Source organism: Indicator indicator, chromosome 1, assembly GCF_027791375.1.
Source record: "Indicator indicator isolate 239-I01 chromosome 1, UM_Iind_1.1, whole genome shotgun sequence".
NCBI lineage: Eukaryota > Metazoa > Chordata > Aves > Piciformes > Indicatoridae > Indicator > Indicator indicator.
In genome coordinates this window covers 15234066-15255690 of record NC_072010.1, presented here as the reverse complement: position 1 = coordinate 15255690, position 21625 = coordinate 15234066, and the positions used below count along the sequence as shown (strand labels likewise).

The 21625-nt window shown below is 41.3% G+C and overlaps 1 protein-coding gene across 1 annotated transcript; it reads right to left on the bottom strand.

Annotated features, from left to right (window-relative positions):
* Positions 1-10077: 10077 nt before the first annotated feature.
* On the bottom strand, positions 10078-20864 carry BIRC2 (baculoviral IAP repeat containing 2). Its single transcript, XM_054399348.1, has 9 exons — positions 20634-20864; positions 17170-19164; positions 16958-17057; positions 15726-15804; positions 14490-14538; positions 13229-13471; positions 11851-12105; positions 11672-11713; positions 10078-10831 (listed from the first exon to the last, which is right to left on the bottom strand). Exons 2-9 carry the CDS (start codon positions 18053-18055, stop codon positions 10638-10640), a joined length of 1848 nt encoding a protein of 615 aa, XP_054255323.1. The 5' UTR covers positions 18056-19164; positions 20634-20864; the 3' UTR covers positions 10078-10637.
* Between the last annotated feature and the right edge of the window lie 761 nt (positions 20865-21625).

Here is a 21625-nt window from a genome sequence, read left to right as displayed (position 1 = left end):
AGAGACTTCAGGGAAGACAGTATTGGAAACTCACCCTATCTATCACAGCTATTGTACTTCTGAAAGAGTGCCTTTCATAAAGATGATCCCAGTCTCTAAACCTTTCTTGGGTGTGATCCTGCAGAATGTTGAGAACCTCTTTAAACATCCTGGTTTCTTTTGCACTGGCTTTCAACAGAAGAGGAACTCAGCACCTCATAGAGAGAGTATTTTGTTTTTCCAGGATTTATAACCAAATTAAAAACCACAAATACTGATTCATTTTAAGGTACACACACAAGTCTCCGGAATGGGTAATTACTAGCACAGTGGATCACATCACTGCAATTCTAAACTCTGTTATTTCTCACATACTGCATAAATCCAATATGTTCCATAATGGATATGTAGGTTAAATAGGAGACCTTTGAGACCAAGCATAGGTTTTTTTTGCAAGTACATTTTGTTTGGTAGTATTTTTTTTTTATTAAATTGTATTTATTTTGAAGTTTGGTGTGAGCTTCAGTTTAGACATTTTTGGATTTTGAACAATTCAGTTACTTTTTATTAGGCTACCAAGGGATATGGTTTGCTAACTGTATAGAAGGTGATAATGAGTACTGTAAACTTAGTTATTAGCTCACCAGTGACTTGCAGAAACTTTCTAGCTCCAGGAATCTTGAACAGACTGGAGATACCCATCCTCTACTCTTTCTTCTGAGTGGGTCCTTATAAGAAAACAGACTATGTGATCCTTAGCTTCTTTTTTCTAGCATGTAAACCAGAAAGTGATAGAGTAATTGCACCATCATAAATACCATAAAATTCTAGAATTGATTCTGGAAATTGGCTTTTAAACTGAATGTAGTACTTGCTTCACTCTTGGTTTATATTATTATGAAGCTGTATGTAATGTTTTAGCTGCATCTGGTAAGCTTTGAAAGTTTTGCAGAGAAGCAGAAAATCTGTAAGGTAGAGTTTTAGAAGAATATCATCTGCATTTTTTTATAACTATTTTCAGAACTTGCCACTGCTGTATATGTGTACAGAGCTCTGGTCAAAAGCCCACTGAAGGCAACAGTGCATCTCTTAGAAGGCTTTTAGATTAAGGCCCCTACACACTGGACAGTCCTGTAAGAGATAGCTGATGCTACTTCCATATCTCTTCTGCCTTTACGCTGAGGTAAGCCTGCTGACTTCAGCACATGGACTGCTGGCTTACACTGGTGTAAGGAAAACTAGAGCAAGGATCAAGAACACTGGCCTGCAACTCCTTATGTCAAGGTGAGGCTTGACAAGGCCCTGGGCAACCTAGTCTAGTTGGATGTGCCAGCTGACTGTGGGGAGGTCAGACTAGATGACCTTTGGAGGTCCCTTCCAGCCTGGACCATTCTCTGATTCTAAAGAGTCATTCAGTCCTGCTCAGACTCCACTTGAGGTCTCTCCCCAGTGAGGAAGGTAGGTGTCATGGGACTTGACTGTTGTGGTTACTGCTTGTAATCTATCATGCAGGGCACAGACAGGAAGTGATTACAGCTGAGGAAGGTCACAACAAGGAACTGCTGTGGTGGGTTGAAAATTTCCCCCCAACATCAAATTTGCTAGACCAGCACAGTTGGAAGCAGTGAAGCTCTAGTTACAAGCAAAACTACAATACAATGAAATGCAATGAATATGTACAAAGTATTTACAGGTATTTACAATTAATAACCAGCACAAGAACCCCCCTGACCAAAAACCAGGGGAGCGAATAGCTTCTCTACTCCCTGCCCCCTTCCCTCTATCCCCCTGGATACAAAGGGACAAGAGAAAAGAGCAGAGGGTTATTTTGTTAGGACACTCAGCCAAAACAAAGAAGACAACCAAGGCCAAGCAGAAGCAAGCTAGTCTCTCCCAGAGCGAGGAAGCTAAAAGAGAGAAAGATTGTCTGCCAAACTAATTCTTATGGTAGGTATCTCTCCAATGGGATTGTTTAGAACTATAATTATTTCCCTTTTTTCACCCAATAGTGATTTATTTATATTCTACCACTTTCTGTTCAAGATCTGTGGAAAATTTTAAAGGTACAGCCTAAAACTACCACATTGCACATCTGTCTGTCAGAGGGGGCTGGCGTACATCACCTCAGGGGAAAGAAGACTACAGCTCTGGCACAGGTTAAGGGTTGTTGTTTAGCAATGGTTTATTATGACATGCAGTGTTAAAGTCGCAGTAGGGATTTTTTTTTTGTTTGTTTGTTTTTTACTTTTTCACATGGAGTAGTAAAACTGTTGTGTTGGCAGAGCCAGACTTCAGGAACCTATGGCTTATGAGTAGGCTTAATTGCACCTGCCACACACCTGAAATGTAGCAGGACTGTGCTGGTTTTCACTCTGATGGAGGTACAGGGGTAAAGAGTGATTTGAAGTAACCTCTGTGATTTGTCTTAATTGCATTGTTTGGTTGAAAACTTCTGATTTTTGACTTGAAGCATTTGTAAACAATCCTTCCATAGAACTGCAATTCCTTATTTTGTAGAAATTAAGGCGATTAAGTGCAACTCAGTTACTGGGATTTTCTCACCTCTGTTGTACAGATGAATAAATAAAATTAAATCTTTAGAGTTACTATATCAGTTTCAGTTGGGTTTTTTTATTATTAGTTTCATATTCCCTCAACTCTTTCAATAGTCATAACCATTAATAAGAAGTGTTGACTATATATTATTTTAAATGCTAGAATATCAGACCTAGTGTATTTTTGCCCAGCTCCATCATTTGTAATGTATTTTGTCATCATCCCATAACTACAGTAAAGGAAAACTACATGCTTAAGATTTCAAAGGTATCAATGGAAATAAAACCTGGCCTACTTTCAGGTGCTGGGATACTTAAGTGAGGTGCAATTGATACATCTTACTGTGGGAAAGCAAATATAAAGCTAGAGGTAAGAGAAAACCCAACTGTGTTACACACATAGGAAGTGGGATGAGTAAGACAGTGTTTCAGTTTATCATACCACCACTCAGTACTTATTTAGACTTCAGTCCTGGAGGCGTCTCCACAGCACTGGAACAAGCAGTGGAGCTGAATTTAGCTGTGTTCTACATGTGTAGAAGGGTTGACTGTATTAAATAACTGAAATAGGAATTTAGCATTCAAAAATTCTGATTATGTTAACTAAAGAGTGTCAGTTAATTTCTCTGAAGAAAGAGTTTGACACAGGTGTCCACCATGTTGTAAATCAATATGAAGTATAAAGCTGAAATGGGATCAAAAGACAGTAAAAGGTCTTTTATCTAATAGAGTGGTCTAGCACTATTCCAGGCAACTGGGAAATACAATTAGCACAAAATAGGTGGAAGGGACCTACAGCAATTATCTAGTCCAACTGTCTGACCATTTCAGGTGTGACAAAGTTAGAGCACGTTGTTAAGAGCATTGTCCAAATGCCCCTTAAGCACTGGTAGGCTTGGGGCTTCAACTACTTCTTTAGGAAGCCTATTCAACTGTTTGACCACCCTCTTGGTGAAGAAATTCTTAAGTACAATCCCTTTCCTATGGAAGTCTTATCCCACTCACTTCTTTGGTGATTAGTTATGACTGAGTAAGTTTATAATCTGTTTACATTACTTTTATGCTACAGACTTTTATCATAAAGATCTCTTCCCCTTGTCTAGGTATACTCATGCTGAAGTCAGCATTTCAGCTGTTCCTTAGCTGAGTTTCTCAATACTGTAAAGATGATTCAAGATAGCTCATCCTTTCAACAAGACAGCATGTCTGTTTTCTTACTAGCACTGAGGGCAGAGCGCTGCAGTTCATAGCTCTGTCTGGATTAGGAGCCCCTCTGGTGACATGTCACAGAACTGCATTTACAGTGGGGTGTTTTAAACCCATCACCAGCATTCAGGTGATTATTACAGCTCTTTTAGACAACCCCCCTACTTATTTTTAACGCTTAAGATTCATGGCTTTGTGCTTTACATTAAAATGTCTATCCTGTAATACTACAGGCTTGGGAAGTCCTCCAGTGACTATAGAAAATAGCATCTCAGGTCAGGTATGAATCTTTCTTCTGCCCTTCAAAGACCTCAAGAGAAGCATAAACCACATCTCAGAAATGCAGCATTCTGCCTTCCTGCCACAAGTCTCCTTTTTATGCAACTCTCCTTTAGCCTTTATTCTAGCAGCAAATCATAGCCTTTCCACCTTTAATTGTTTGATGGGGCCCTGCACCAATGGCTTCAAAGCAATCTAAAAGTGCTGTAGAGCTGTATTTGGGAGCTTATTTTTTAGAAAACAACTCTTAAAGCAAGGTCATGCCACTGTGGTGGTAATCAGTAACTTGAGTATTGACCCTTTGTAAATCTACTTTCATAACTTCCCTTTTTGTTCAGAGACTGTTAAAGCTGTTATATATCCATGCCACTCTGTTTCTGCCCTGAAGACATGCACAGCATTCTTAACATGCTTTATTGAAAAAGGTATAAGCAACAACATGACAACAGTGCCAAAAGCAAAGTGGAATGGCATCAGAGACTGAAAACTCTGTAGGTAACTCAAGAGGTTATGGATTGAGCTGTGATACAGAAGCAGATAGGATGAGAATGGACCTGTGCAGAACATAAACAAATATTCTAGACAACACTGAAGGAGTCCTGATTAGTGTATGACTGGGGCAGCAGTCTTTTAAAAAAAAAGTTAAAGGAATTTAGGAATTGGCCTTTGACAGTTCTCACAAACAACACAGACTCAGGGACTGCCAGTTCTTGTCACTGATCATGCATCATCTAAACTTTTACCTTGCATTAGACTTTAGAACTTGCTTTGCTATAAAGACACTGCTTTGAAGCCTGGATCACTGATTAATTTTATCCTCCAGTGTCAGGTCATCACTAGACTTCAAAACATCCCATCTGGGAACTCTGAAAATGGAAAGAATAAAAGTGACTCTCAAGTTCTGGAGTGTCCTTGTAGAATACCAAGAGGTGATACTCGAGTTTGTTGTTTGTTCTGACCTTATTCCCATCAAGTTTCAAGCAGGTTGGAAACCAAGCTGTTGCACCTGGCCAGTACTGAGGCAATGGATCCTTCCAAAGTGTTAGAAGAAAAACTATGTAACTCAGTTTCCTTGACAGTGTTCATCATGAGAAGCAACAACTATCTGTATAAATATGGCATTTCTTCCTCTGGTTGTTGCATATGTCAATCTATTCCCAAGCCTTTATTCTTCCCTTAGAATTGAAGCTATATTCTATTGGGCTAATTGCAATCCTAACTACCATCCTATACACCGTAAGTGCAGAGTATTTCGCTTCTCTATCTGCCAAAAGAATAGAGCATTATTAAGTCCAGCTATATAGATCCAAAAGAAAGGTCTTTGTTCTGACAGAATCTATACCCTCTATACATGTGAACTAGAAAATTTTGGCAAGTTTTCCAGCTTTGCCCTAAAAAAATTTCACCATGCCAAACCTCAATGTAAAGGCCACTGCTATGACATTTCCTACCATGCAATTTCCTGCTATGTTCCAGCATATTTTGATCTCTTCAAAGAGAAAAAAAAAAACATCTTGCCTGTTCTTTTTTTGGAAATAACACACCACAGTCTGTTGTTGGGAGTTCTGCTCTTCCTTGGGGAGGATACATGCAATACCTCAAACCCTTAGGCTTGAAGAGTCGCATGTCAGCAGCCCTCAGTGAGGAAGCTGGGCTGGAGCATCATCACATGCTCAATTAGAAACAAAGGACTGGTAACTTACTACGGTCTTCAGAAGGTTACTCCCTGCACTAGTAAGCTAAGAGCAAGAGTGACAAGTGTATGTTAAGTAGCTCAACAGAACAGAGAATACCTTTGAATGTCCAGAATACATCTCCTGCCTGAATTCACATACCCAAGGTGGGTCCATTTAGGAATAACTAACAGCAAGAAAACTGAATGTACGAGTTCAGTCCATCTGCAACATTAAACATGGTCCTGCAGACTCCAGCCTCACTTGCACTACTATTTCTACAATGCAGAATTAAAGACAGGTGAGTACACTGCTTACAACATCATGCGGCTCTCTTCTGATGTCTTGTGAGGAATGCAGCAAAAAACCAAGTTCTGAGAGCATGGCACTAGGGAGTTACTAAATAAGCACTAAGTCAGTCAAAACACCCAGCAATATAAAGACTTTTGTATCATACTACTGGTGCTCCTGGATATTTCATATATGGCCATTCGTTGCAGCATGTAAGTGCAGTGCTCTGACAGGTGGTACTCTGATCACTTGTGGATACTAGGACTGTGCCATGAACAGCAACAGACTGCCTGATCAATGCTCAAAAGCAAGCAGAAGAGAAAGATGTGCATTCAGTTAAAAACAACACAGATGCACACATACAAAAAAAACCAAACATGCAGGAAACTGCTAAAAAATGACAATAAAATTTCATGGCACTTGCTTCATAAAACAGATAGCTGCAGCTTGGGAAGCCACTGTATCTTGCAGCACCTCAAACCAATATCAGAAACTGCAACTGCTCTAGGCTAGATGCCTTACAGATGAGCTAGGCTTCGGTCAAGCAAAGAACCTACTCAATTATAGAAGCTTCATCCTGCAGCAACTCTGACTGCTGAACTCCAAGGACACCAAAGTTCCCACCCGATACATCCCCTAAGTCATGCAAACACACTCTGCTGATCAAGACATGCTAGGGACCTGGAACACTCATGTCTAACCACCAGAGCTGCTTGATCAGCAGGGCTGCACAGGAAGCTGGGGGAGGGAAGGCTGTTTATTGGTGTTTAACCCTGTTGCAAGCTCTGCAAAACGCTTTCCAAGAAGGAAGTGGGCAGTACTTGGTCAGCTGGTTCACAAGGCACAGAAGTCACTTGATCTTCTCCAACCACAACACTCATAAAGTTCAACAAGATGAAGTGTAAGGTCTTGCATCTGGGTCAGGGTAATTCTCAGTAGCAATACAGGCAGGAGGATGTTGAGATCAAGACCAGCCCTACAGAAAAGGACTTAGGAATACTGGTGGATGAGAAACTGGACATGAGCCACCAATGTGCACTTGCAGCCCAGGCCAATTGTATCCTGGGATGCATCAAAAGCAGCATGGCGAGTGGGTCGAGAGAGGCGATTCTGGCACTCTGTTCTGCTGAAAGCTCACCTGGAGTAGTGCGTCCAGCTCTGGAGTCCTCAACACAAGGATACAAACCTGAGGGAGCAGGTACAGAGGAGGGCCACAAAGATCAGAATCACAGAAACATTCAGGTTGGAAAAGATCCTAAGGATTACCAAGTCCAACCGGTAACTCTACAAGGTTCACCCCTAAACCATATCCCCAAGTACCACATCCAAACAACCCTTAAACACTTCCAGGGCTGAGGACTCAACCACCTCCCTGGGTAGCCCATTCCAATGCAAAATGATCAGAGAGCTAGAGCACCTCTCTTTCAAACACAGGCTGGAAGAGCTGGGGTTGTTCAGCTTGCAGAGAATGCTCCAGCAAGATCTTAGAGCAGCATTTCAATATATGAAGGGAACCTATAGGAGAGCTGGAGAGGAACTTCTTAGAAGGGTGTGTAGTGACAGGACAAGGTGCAAAGGTTTTAAACTAGAGCAGGGTAGATTTAGGTTAGACAGTAGAAGGAAGTTCTTCACAATGAGGGTAGTAAAATACTGGAACAGATTGCCCAGACATGATGGAGGCTCCATCCCTGGAGACTTTCAAGGTCAAGCGTGATGCAGCCCTGAGCAACCTGCTCTAGTTAAAGTTGTCCCTGCTCATCATGGCGGGGTTGGACAAGATGACCTTCAAGGATTCCTTCCAACCCAATGCATTCTATGATTCTATGAAGTCTTCTCCATGGTTTAATGTTTGGTGAGGGTTCCATTTGCAATGTGTTACAAACTTATTACAGCTCTCTTAGAATAGTACTGAGAACATAACTGTTCCCATGCTCAGCATTATAGTGCAGGGCAACCACAATCATTACAAGAGCAGTGGAAAGCCATACCCTAGATTAGCCTTCCTGCCAAAACTAGGTCAGACTTTTACCCAGTAGTTTCTAGATCAAGTTCTTCCACTTCTCAAGAAACAGTTCAGGTGCCTACATGCAGGCAGCCAGTTGTTGAAGTTGCCCAAGACATTGAAAAGACTTGCCAACCAGGGCTGACAGGTATGTTGCAGGTCCCGAGATATCCTCAGGCATCATGAATTACACTGAATACCTGAATCACCTAGTTTTTAAAGCCCACTATATCCTGTCATCTGATCTATACATAGCAGCTGTGGAGTTTGAAAAACTAACCCCATGGAGTTACGCAAAACAAAATGCACTCCTTGAAGTCTGCCTGATACCATGGTTTTCCCTATCTCTTGCCTGTTCAGAGATGGAACTTAAATGCTAAGAATTCCATGCTATTCAGGTAAGCCTGACCTCTCCAACTACCCCTGCGGACTAAATCAGTAGCACTTTGTTCCAAAATGACTAATTTCCACATCTGAACATCAAATTTCAAGTCGTGCACTTTACTTCTTAACAAGTTGTCAAAGATTATGAACTTAAGTTGCTAAACAAAATAGCCTTCAGAAACATTTCAAAACCAGAAAAACAAAAGTATGTTAATCAAGGCTGTTTAAACCTACTTGCTAGATTTGAAATATTTACATTTTAACACCAAGAAGTAAAAAAAAAAGTAACATACATGTAATAAAGTTGGACAAAAGTCTGAATTTAAAAGAAGCACAGCAAGCCAATCTAGTTACAGAATCCAATGTACTGCAATGAATGCATACTAAACCATTAAAACAATGATGGTGCCAGCTAATGCACAACATTAAACAGTGTTGTAGAGGTTATAAAGAATGCATGAAACCAAACAGTGTTAATGAATTCACACTAAAAATATTTAAAGACAGACCAGTCCAGACTCTTAGGCCTTCCCATAACTCCTCCACACCCAGAGAGCAAATTAGGATCTCTGGTATTATTCCAAAAAAGATTCTAAGTATATACTATGCAAATCTAGGGATACAAAGTTGAAAAGGGTCAAGTAAGAGTCAGCCAGTAAGGAAACAGGAGTCCCTCTAGACTACTAGACTTACAAAACAAGATGTAACTTCGTAGTGAGCTGAAAGGTCCTACTATTTAATTGCACAATCACTATAAAGTTCCAAACCCAGAAAATGGCTTTTACACTTTAATCACTAGCATGAAGGCTACCCTCTGCCTCATCTCTAAAGACTATTCATGCCCAGGATTTCTATCCTTTAAAAAAAAAAAAAAAAAAAAAAAAAGCCAAGAAGGATCAGTGTACCAGATGCTGTTAGGGTTCTGAGGGGGGGATGGGGGGCAGGGGTGTTGTATGTTTAATAAGCAGAGAAATTTGAACCCCCTGCATTACCAGAGGAAGCTCACTATATAGCAGCATAGCAGCTCACTACCCTACTGAAAAATGAAAGACACAAAAAACTGTTTTGTGGGTAATGAAAACACCCCAAACTTACATCACAAGACAGCAGAGCCTTCTCCAGACTGAACAACCCCAACTCTCTCAGCTTATCCCCATAGGAGAGGCGCTCCAGCCCTCTGATGACCCTCATGGAACGTGTCCAGAGAAGGACCACAAGGATGATCAGAAGGATGGAGCACCTCTCCTATGCGGACAGGCTCAGGCTGAAGGCTCTGAGGAGACCTTATTGTGATCTCCCAGTATTTGAAGGGGGCCCTACAGGAAAGCTGGTGAGGGACGTTTTAGGATGTTGGGTAGTGATAGGTCTAGGGGGAATGGACCCAAGCTAGAGGGAGAGAGATTCAGATTAGATGTTAGGAAGAAGCTCTTCATATAATGGTGCTGAGACACTGGAAGGGGTTGCCCAAAGAGGTGGTGGAAGCCCCATCCCTGGAAGTTTTTAAGGCCAAGCTGGATGGTGCTCTGGGCAACCTGGTCTAGAGGTCTAGAGGCAAATGTCCCTGCCCATGGCGGGGGGTTGGAACTAGATGACCGTTGACATCCCAGCCCTGACAATTTCAGTCAGTGCAGTCTACAGGGAAAAGACAACAATGGGAACAGAGTAAACAAGCACTCATTTTAGAAGTAGAAATATTTTAATTCAGCCTTCAATAAACTATTATTAATACACATTACACGAGTATCTAGACATGAACAAAACTTTTAATAAGTCCTGCTGTTCCTGCAACAGTTCACCTCTTTTCTCCTCAAGCCCACAGGAAAGCCAAAACAAAACCAAAACAGGTAGCTGAAATTAATTAATATTAATCATTAACGAACATCAGTCTTAATGTATTTCCTCACATCCACACAGAGGAAACTCATGAGAAGAGCTATGCGAAGCTCCATTTTAGGAACTCAACCAGAAAGGTTTTTTCCTTATTCAAAGTGCCGAAAGGGCATACTAGTGAAACAAGTGAAACTTGCTCAGAAAGTAAAGCTACAAAGACCTCACCTCAGTCTTGAGTTAGTTTTATGAACATAAATAGTCTTTGGCAAGGAAGACTTAGTACACCTATAATGATGATACAGTTTACTATTACACAACAGTGTTAGGAAGCTGATTAATCATCTTCTGAACCACAATTTTCCATTCTTAAGACACTGCTGGCTTAAGCTTCAGCAGTTAGAGGATGACAGGAACAAGACATTTTGCAACTTTCCCTCTTCACGAAAGAAATGTACGAACTGTACCCTTTATTGTCCCCCTGCAAATAGGGCATTTCCTAAGGGATGGTGCACATTCTTTGCATACCACCAAGTGACCACATGGAATGAAAACAATAGAAACTTCTTTGTCCATGCAAACTTTACATGTTCTTTCCTCCTGCAATCTTCTTAATTGTTCTTCCATAGGTAAACCTGGAAAAAAAAAATTAACTTTTTAAGAAGCCTGAATATATGTGAATTCTAATTAGTATACAGCCATCTTCCCTTTCACCTTTTATTTCCTTGTCTGTATGTAAGATGGGACAGTGAGAAAAAAGTACATTTTCCCAAGCTCAGTAAGCCACACGGAAGGAACCAGTCTGTACTTTCTAATTCTGAGAGACAACAACTCAGGGATTGGAAGCCAGCTCTTGAGACCAACCAATGTTTACATTTTAGCAATTGTTGTATTTTCCTTGCTTGGATATTGGAAGCACAGAGCATAGCCTGGCTGGTGGGAGCGAAGTATAAACAGGCTTGTATACTTGTCTGCAGTCTATTAACATATTAATCTACAGGACTAAAAAACAGAGCAAACTCAATCCCATGTCTGGCAAGTCTTTATCTATTCAGTTCTTGGTCAAGCTAGATCTTAAAATACTTACAACCCACTCTGGAAAAGCAGAGGTGATGGCCCCTGCTGTGAAATGCTAACCTACTATTCACTGTCTGGTCTTTACCAAATGCCTGAATGAGAGCTTGTACCAGGATCAAATCCAGTATGTGCTTGACTTTGTCAAGCTCCAGAAAGTTCTACCTCCAAGGGTGCAAAGGCATGTGTAAAGCACTGGATATTGCTTATAGCAGATGGACTTCCTTGCAAGACTGCACACACACAGACCTTTGTCAGCTTAAGTCCATCTTACCAAAGAGGAGTTAGGGAGAAGGCAAAGCATAAAACCTACTTCCTAACCAAAGTGATTTTCTCTTTTTATGATGTTAGGTATTTGTTCTACAACATCCCTTAAAGTAAGAAGATAGAATATAAGGTACCTGAAACATCTTCTGTAGGAACATACTTCATGTTTTTCTCCACTAAAATAAGAGGAAAAAAAAAATCCTAGTCATTTGACTAATCTATGTTCAAACATTTGATTATCTTTAGGTTACTATGACAGCACCAGTTAGACTTCTATAAACTTACATCCTTTAAAATGAAAAGGCAGACATACCAAATAAATCTTTGTATAGCACAGGGTCACAATCTTGTAGACAGTTTCTGAATATGCTGGCTGCTTCATTTCCCTTCACTAAAACTGTATCTATCAGTTCCCTTGCTTGCAATGGTGTCTGAGTCTTTTGCTTAATAACGTCGTGCTCAAGTTTTGTTATCACTTTAGCCGACAGTAAACTCCCAAGGATTGGAAGTACAGACGTCAGACGTTGGAATAAAGCCATTCGATTCTTCCGGATTAAGGACAAATCATCTGGAACGCAAAGGGGATTACACGTTTGTTAGGAACACACTGCTCCAAGCTGCATTTCTGCTTAACAATAATTGATACATTCCTTAAAATCTACTTGCAATGTTCACTTACTACACATCATTAATGAAGTCCTCAGGAAGTTTTAGTGGTATTTACGAAATGAACAGATGTAACACAACCAGATGTAAGAAACAACTTCATCAATTTCTCATTTTCATCAATGAAACCTACTGCTTCCCTTTCTACTTTAAATTACCCGAGGGAGTCTTGTCCAACTTCACTTTAACAAGATTTATATTCTCACTAAGGTTAACTCACAGGTTAATTTCAGTCAGTGGCAGTCAAAATCGGGTCTGAGACGTGAATCAAGCTTTTCAAAGAGGTGTCCAACAGAATTATGTACAGGAAAATCAGAAGTACAGTACAACCAGACTTAGGAATTTACTTTTTTTTTTTTTAAATAATCTTTGACAAGCAACAACAAAAAAATAATTTGTATAAAGATGCTTTTTTGATAGAACACACAAGTAGAAAAAAAGCAGTCTTAATTCAACTTATAATTGAGAAGCTTCATTACTGCTTCACAATCTCAAAAATAGTAGGGTTTTTTTAGGCTTCAAAACTCACATGGTATTAAAACAGGAAATGTTAAAAGACATCAAATAAACACTGTTAAATAGCTGATCTACATGGCTGAGTCAGACACAGAAACACAAACCTCTGGCCATCTTATAGAACCTAAACTTGCAAAAGTTTATGGCCTCTTCTTGGAGGTGGACATGGTGGCTCACTGATTTAAATATTTAAAAAAAAAAAAAAAGTAGAATGTGCCAAGTGATATATTTGGGTTCCATTAATTTTATTAACAGAAATATAAAGGCACACAAATTAAAATATGGTTTTGTTCCTGTGGAGAGAATCAGGCAATTCTGAACCCTTGGCACCTGTACAAACAAGCCTCCTGAAAAGGAATTAAACAGTTCCCAGACTGGTAGTTCCATACAGACCCTTTGTCAATGCTTTGACAGAAGCAGAATTAAACCAGATCATTTAGTGAATAATGATTAAAACTATGCATAATATAACACTTCTGCTTTCACTTTTATTCATGCCTCATGCATACCTGATGCCACTTCCTCAAACTGTCTTTCTTTCTCCTCTTCCCTCTTCTCATCTTCAGCTGTGAGCAGATCAGATACAAGATCATTCACAGTCTTGTAGTTTTCTCCAGTGGTCAAGATTTTACTCTGCACTGTTTGCTTTATTAGCCTTCTACTGAATCCCATTTCCAAGGCAGCTTTAACCACAGGTGTGTTCATCATGATTGCATCTTCTGAACGACTCTCTCCAGGTTCAAAATGAATAACTAATCAAAGAGAAAAATCACCATATATAATAAGAAAATACCTACACAACCCGTAAGATGGACACATTCACACTACCTACACACATGCACATATACATGAATACCTAGCATTAAAATTTTCAATGGTTAAATAAATACTTATTTAAAGTAGTTAGCTTTAAAAAAATTGAAGCCAGTTACTTGGATTCAACTGGATTGAATCCATGATAAACTTCAATCCATAAAGGCCTTCACTAAAATCTAAGACAATCCAGAGAAACCACAAAAAGAAAAAAATCCATTGTCTTAACAGCAATTTTTTTTAACTTTTTATTTAGTCATTTCTAACTTCTGCCTGAAAAATGTCTGCTAGGGAAAACCAAAATTCAGAGTTTATAGTACAAACAATTGCTCTATTCTAGCTCTTGCTCAGTATTTTCCATTCATTTAACATTCAACTTGTTAAGCATCAGACACATGGTATTCTGACACATTGTTCGTAATCAGCAGGGACTATGACAGCAAAACCCACTCACTCTCTGGGGGGAGTTTATTTCCACCTTGGGAATAGTCCAGCTGAGAAAGACTTCACTTTATCAGCTTTTCCTACCCTCTCCTTGACCACTACTGCTCAAAGAACATTTACGCAGCTATGTGCCTAAAAATGGAATTGTGTAACTTTGTAGTCATGACACCCTCTAGCAACTCTGCCACTGAGTTCAGTGTCATAGGTCATTGACTTTTCTTTAAACAAGCCATGAAACGAAAGCCACAAATGAAGCAGATGCCAAGCATTCAAACCCAAAAATTTCAATATGCTAGTATGAAAATATGGAAAATAAAAGACAAGATCTCATAAATTCCTTGTATTCTGTCCATAAAATGTCAAAGCTGCCCAACTTTTATCATTAGTTAGAAAAATCTTACATTACTGTTTCCAAGAAAATCTGAGACCTGTTAAGCAAGTCAGCTTTGGACCTCCAATCACAAAGTTTGAAAAATGCTGAATAAATTTAAAAACATGCTTTAACATACGTACTTGGGGGATCAATATTTTCATCTACAGATGTATCAGAGGTTGACAAGAGCTGTGGAACACAACAGAACTACATTATTATCAAAGCACTGCTTTTCCCCCTTCATACCTTTTTAATACATTCTCTCCTCAACAACCACAATAACCTTTTTATCTGAATGGTACCCATTAAGTTGTGGTTATGCAGGTCTGCACATTTGCATAGCTATATAGAATCATAGAATCAGTCAGGGTTGGAAGGGACCACAAGGATCATCTAGTTCCAACCCCCCTGCCATTGGGCAGGGACACCTCACACTAAATCAGGCTGGCCAGAGCCTCATCCAGCCTGGCCTTAAACACCTCCAGGGATGGGGCCTCAACCAACCCCCTGGACAACCCATTCCAGGGTCTCACCACTCTCATGGGGAAGAACTTCTTCCTCACTTCCAGCCTGAATCTCCTCACTTCCAGCTTTATTCCATTCCCCCTAGTCCTATCACTACCTGATAGCCTAAAAAGTCCCTCCCCAGCTTTCTTGTAGGCCCCCTTCAGATATTGAAAAGCCACAAGAAGGTCACCTCGGAGCCTTCTCTTCTCCAGACTGAACAGCCCCAACTCTTTCAGTCTGTCCTCATAGGAGAGGTGCTCCAGCCCTCTGATCATCCTGGTGGCCCGTCTCTGGACACGTTCCAGCATGTCCATATCCCTCTTGGAATAGGGCTCCAGAACTGGATGCAGTACTCCAGGTGGGGTCTCACCAGAGCTGAGTAGAGGGGGAGAATCACCTCCCTTGACCTGCTGGCCACACTTCTCCTGATGCAGCCCAGGATCTGGTTGGCTTTCTGGGCTGCAAGTGCAGCCCAATATATATAACCAATACAGAGTTAGTGCTGAGCATTTCCATGAAGAGAAGTTTGGTTTACTCATCTCAGAATGAGTTATGGATAGAAGTAATTCAAGCTGCCCATGACTGATTTCTGAAATAACCATTACTGATCTGCATTACTGACTGATACATAATATTCAGAATTTCCCTTTCCTGACAGGAAGGAGCTCACTTACTTTCTGTAAGTAATCTGTATGGGTTAAACTCTACTAGTCTAAGTACATTATCCATGGCTCAGCATTTAATTTTTGTCCTCATAAAGAGCATTTGTTGTGTCAGAAACCTAGTAGAAGTCTAGGCAGAAGGACGGACCAGACTCCCAAAAAGCACAGCACTCTTTAACAAGGGAAAAACAAAGCAGTAAAGTTTACCTGTTCAAGAAGATGGGGGAACCTGGCCTGAACTTGACTTACAAACTCTCCTCCTTTCACATGAAGCAGATACTCACACCTGAAACATTGATAAAATGTACTAAACTATACTTTCTACTTGCCAAAGGAAAACCAAGCAAGCAAACAAAACAACAGAAGAATGAAATAGTTACAATAAAATACACATTTCTTTCAGAAAGGAAAGAGTTCTCTTAATTGGAAGCTTGATGTAGCCTAGTGCCTGGTGACACTTTTACAAAGCTCTTCCATGATGTTCAGCAGTCAGTAGGCTTCTACTCAAAATGGCATGTCATGAGAAATGATACCATGTCAGCATCACTACAAAGTACAGTGACACACTGCTTCTATCTCACACGTAACCATTCTTGTCTCCTATTCAAATCATGCAGAAGTTAACAACATTTATTACCACTATCAAGGCTAGATCTCTTTGCTAATATTTAGTCCATTAATGGACTTATGAGTACATTTTCTGACAGGTGTAACAGAAGAAAACAAAGGTGTCATTTAACTGTGTACATCATGCAGTCCCACAGTAGCTGGTAAACTGCCCATGAAAGGCTAATTAAATAGAGATCTACAATGTGAAGAATCATTATGAGCTTTCCTGAAATTAAGTGCAGGTATTTTTGTTATTAATGTAGGTGGCAATTTAGACAGGCACAGGTCGCAATTAGGTATGCAACTGCCATTTAATTACAGGGAACATTTAAAAGTTACTTCTGTCATTTCTCCAAAAGAGGCACATTAAACAGCTGCTGAAACCTTCTTCACAAGTCTTTCCACACCTAAGATATTAAACTGCATAAGCTGAAAGACTGGTTCAAGAGCATTCAGCATGGACACAGAACTAGACCAAGGGAGTTAAATGTTCCTTCATTTCTCAGCAGTTTTTGCTCTCCTCAGTCCACTTCGTGACTGCTACTCCTAGAAAAGCATGCTCATTAACAGTGCAGCCTCACTTGCTAAAAGAGATTTGAGGATGCACATGGCTTTTAATAATCAATTGGAAAACACTTAAGGAAGACGTTTTAATTAAGGTCACCTTAGCACTGCAGAGCTTTCAAACAGAGGTACATGACATACATCCAAATGAAAGAGTGAATTTCTACAGCATATGGTGAAGTTAAAACTAAGTGCAGTATACACTTTCCAAAAATCAAAACTATTTGAGGATGTAAACAAACTATGATAAAGATTTCACAAGTTACCTTGGAAACCACTTTGCATGCTCAATCCACGGATCATCTCCAGATTCCCAGCACCTTAACCCACCATCACAGCAAAAACACTTGACATCATCGTTGCGGCCTTTAAAAAAACAAAACACCACAAGACTAAACATCTAGCAAATATTCACTCAATTTAAAGTAAATGCTGACACAGCCATATGAATAAAATTGAAGACGTTAGTTTGTCTTACCTACATAGTAAAAGCCAGCATCTGCAAGCTGTTCAGGCTGAACTGGAATTCTGGTTGGCCAATTTATGAATGTTTTAACACGTGCTTCATGGGTTTGCATGCTCACATTTGAAACATTGAAACTTGGCTGGTCTCGGGCAAGATTTTCCACAAAAGGGCAGTTAGGAAAGTGTCGACGATGCTCTGACACAGCATTATCTTTTGGTTCCCAGTTACTCAGCTGACCACCACAGGTGAAGCAAGCAACTCTATCTGCTGTCCCCAGATAATAAAGTCCAGCCTTTGCCAGATCAGTGGGTGAGAGAAATGTCAGTGGCCATGAATGAAAAGTCCGTAGTCTATCATCTTCTGTACTCATAGACGGATTGTGAAGTTTAGGTCTCAAGAATGAAAGGTCTTCAGCTGCTCTGGTAGTTATTGGGTCTTGAGGAAAACTTGAAAAAGAGCCACTGAAATATTCAACTTGTTCTAAACTTGGAGAAAGTGTTCTGGAATGTAGAGATGGAGAGAGATTGTTTGCAACCAGAGGTGAACAGACAGAACGAGAGGACAGTCCAAGGTTGTTAATTGAAAGCATGCTTTGAACAAAACTGCAGCTAGGGTACAGCTGTTTATGTTTTTCCATAGCATTATCTCCTGGTTGCCAGTTGTCCAATGTTAAGCCACAAATGAAGCACTTAACTTTATCTTGCACACCAGTGTAATAAAATCCAGCACGGGCAAGACTCCGTTCTGATACCGGCACGTTGCGGGGGAAAGTAGAAAACGTTGACATTCTGTAGAGTTCACAGGACAAGTCGTACTTCAGTTCACAGCTAAAAGCATTCTGCTTCATTACGCTAGCCAAGAAAGGGCTATTCTCCATTATCTTCCAAAAACAGTCCATTATGAACAACAGGACAAGTCTTCCTCTGGGAGGTAGTTGTGTGCAATTTGCAATAACCCCTGCCTGCACAAAAGTAAGAACCTGAAAATGAAATACTTTAATGTGCAACTTTGAATGTGTATGTGAACAAAATTAGCCTCAGGATTAATGGCAAAAAGGACTTTCCCTTGAATGGTATAAGCATCATGTGCTTTCCTTCTACTGCGTATCTGGGAGAGCTCTGTCAGTTAGTCAGGCTAGTGGAGGTGGGATCCAGCAGAAAACCTCAAATGGGCTTATCAATTAATAAAGAAACTAAAACAGGGGCCAACTAAAATGACGTACTTTTTAACCAGAACATATGTTAAGTGAGTTACGAACTATTTGACCCTAGACATCTTATACATATGCAGCTTACACACATGTAAAGATTTTAGCTGTAACACTCTTTAGGAGGCTGAAAATAATGGCTTACCAAGCTCTCTATGTATAAGGGGGAAAAAAAAAAGCCCCCAAGGCCACTACTGAACTGATCTGGTATATTTGCTACTAGTAGATTTCAAAAAAAAAAAAAAAACAATCTCAACTCTGCATACTGTTGTAATTGTTGTTAAGGCTAAAGAAGTTAGTTTATACTCAATTTCACATATATCAAATATTCAGCTATGAGATAAACAAATCCTATACACTGTCTCTGACAAGGGTGACTTGTCTTAGTTAACAAGTCTGGAATAGCCCCAGGCTTTTCTGCCTTCAGCAGTGTCAGCATGAACTGAATAGAACATTTCAGTTTTAGCCTGGTGCCTTAGTTACAAGTATAGAGTTATTAAATTTAACATAAACAAATTGCCTTATGTCAGGACATTCTAATGCTTTACACTGTTGCATTAATTTTTTTCTGTATGCCATGTTTATGGCATAGAGAAGCAAACAGAATCCTTGGATTAAAAAAAAAAAATAAATACTTTGAAGCCTTAGTTTCTTTACTTGTGCACAGAACTACCTCCCAGATTTCAGACTAAAGTCCCTTCTAAGATGCCTACGCCTCCATACTGATACTGACTGCTTGCAAGAAGAAACTGTAAGTATTTATAGTTTCAATCATTTAATTCTTTCAGGTGGAACAAAACCTGTAAGGAAGAAAAAGAGGAGTGTTTCAAAATATACATAGCCAGGTGCATCTAATGTCTATAGAAACAGAACCTACGAAAATTGAAACAGCAAAATCTCACTGTAAGCTTTTTTGTAATGTTAGCTTGAAAGTTTCAGGGAGTCAACTTTACATACTGTCACATAGACAGGATTTTACAGGCTTAAGTTTCCCTGTACCTGACACATATGCAAAACTGTTTAATCCACAAGCAGAACTTTTATGACAGATGTTTTGACAGAATTGTGCTGCTTGATGACAAGCTGTATAACTAAAGGTTAAGATCTTGTACTAAAGAAGTTGCTTTCATTTAAATTGCTTTAAGCCTCCTGTTTCTCAAACAATGAAGATCCAGTTTTATCACACTGACTCTGAAGGTCAGGTCAGGTTGGATGGGGCTTTGAGTAACCTAGTCCAATGGAAGATTTCCTTGTTCATGGCAGGGTGGTTGCAACTAGATGATCTTGAAGGTCCCTTCCAACCCAAACCATTCTGTGATGATTCTATAACATCAGCAAAACTGAGCTTCACCAAAAACTTCACACAGGCACAATGACAAAATTCAAAAGTTTTAAAATGCACCATTTTTATATTTGTTTGTATATAGCAGTCTATTTTACAGTATCAGTTCCTAAAAAGTTCTTCCAGGAAACAGACTATACTTGTCATGATGACGCAGCCCTAGAAAAATCACCTACTGGAAAACAATAGAGCATTTTCTATTCATCTCAGTAGTTCTTAGTAGAATGGTTCTTGATATGGTTGTAGTATTACTAGTGCTAGCTTCCTAATCACTGATGATACGACTTGCAAATGCATTATATGAATCCACTCCTTTAACACAGATGGTGTGACTAAGCTATCAGCATACATGAATGATTCTAGTCCAAGAAATTAAGCCAGTTTCCACACTGGAGAAAGTCAGATACCTGACAGTAAACTGAGACCTTGATAATCCTAAAATATTTAGGATCATTTAAATCCGAGTCACTTCCTGCCGAACTCTCTTCTAGTATTATCCTTCACTATAGCCCTGAGTACCCTTAATTATCGGAGTCACCCCACTCCTTTGTGTCATGGCCTTTTTACTTCCCTTATCCTGGAGCAACACTAACGTATTATTTAAGTCCCGATTAGTGATATTTAAGGTACAGCCACCTCAACATTCAATTCAATATTCCTCGCCACCCCTCCACCCCCACGCTACCGCCGCACCTGCAGGTTGTTAGCAACCGTCCCAGGTCATCAGCAAGGCCCTGAGAAGCCACCCTGCGGGGCCACCACTCTCCCTTCCCTCTAGCGCCTGACACCACGGCCTGGGGCACAACAATCCTCTCTACCCGCCCGAGCGCTCCTCTGCCGCGGGTGGAGCCCAGCAGCCGCTAGCCGGCGCCCCACGGTCGCTGACAGGCGCCCCCACCCGCCTCCCCCTCAACCAGGCGCACAAACCTGACGTGGCGCAGGCAGGAGCGTCCTCCCAGCGGGGTCGCGGCCCAGCCCCACCCGCACGCTCCCTCCCTCCCCACGGACTCACGGCCTCCAGCCGAGCCCCCGGCAGCAGGCAGACTTGATGCGCGCCCCTGCCTATATACGGTGCCTGGCAAGGGGGCGCGGGAGGAGAGGTGCCTCCGGTCGGCACCACCCCTCCCCAGCTATCCCCGAGAAGACGCACAGCACCGGGAAAACCCCGGCGGCCGTCGAGGGCATGCGCGGTGTGACGGGATGGGCGGAGCTTACCCTCTTTCCCTCCCCGTTGCTGGTACAGGGAAGCGGGCGGCCGCGAAGGGTGGTGTTGTGGCTGCCTGCAGAAGAGATGGGTTTCTTTGGACTTCTCGGTCTCGGGGGCCTCCGGCCAACCGGCTTCTCAATTCGGCCTCGCCGGTCTCTTGCTCGTTCTGAGAGAGAGAAAGAGGCCCCAGCGCCGTCAGCAGGGGCGTTAGGTACTTTCCTCTCAGCCGGGGAAACCCGCCGCGGCTGCCCGGCCTGGGCCAGGGTGGGGATTTCCAGCCTCGCGGGAGCGGCGCCATTCGGGGCTGGCGGGCGGCCCGTACTTCCCACCGCTGGGAAGGGGCGGCCCAAGGGGCAGCGGCCCAGGCCCATGGCCTTGGCTACGGCCTTGGCTACGGGACCTCGTCCTAGAGCAGGCGGAACGAAGCGCGGCTATTCTAGAGACTGGCTTTTCAAATGCCTCGGTCTCACTAGCACTGCAATCGGCTACAAACATAACCGGCTCATAGTTGTGCTGCCTTGAGGGGGTGGTGAGGATGGGACTTTTGTCGTTTGCTTTACCTTTTGTCGTTGACACCGCGGTAAAACACAATTGCTTAGCCACGTTTCCTAATATAGGCAGCTCTGCAGACTGCAAAAAGGGAAACAACGTGGCCGACGAAAGACTTAATCATTAAAAGTCACGGGGGAAGAACGGGAGGAAGACGAGTATA

Bases quoted from the DNA above. Each gene is read 5' to 3' on its own strand.
- BIRC2 (XM_054399348.1), bottom strand. From the start codon at position 18,055: ATGGACTGTTTTTGGAAGATAATGGAGAATAGCCCTTTCTTGGCTAGC. The intron at 14,539-15,725 runs GTAAACTTTACT...TGTGTTCCACAG, and splicing joins TCCCCCATCTTCTTGAACAG to CTCTTGTCAACCTCTGATAC. The intron at 10,832-11,671 runs GTACCTTATATT...TTTTTTTTCCAG, and splicing joins TCCTACAGAAGATGTTTCAG to GTTTACCTATGGAAGAACAA.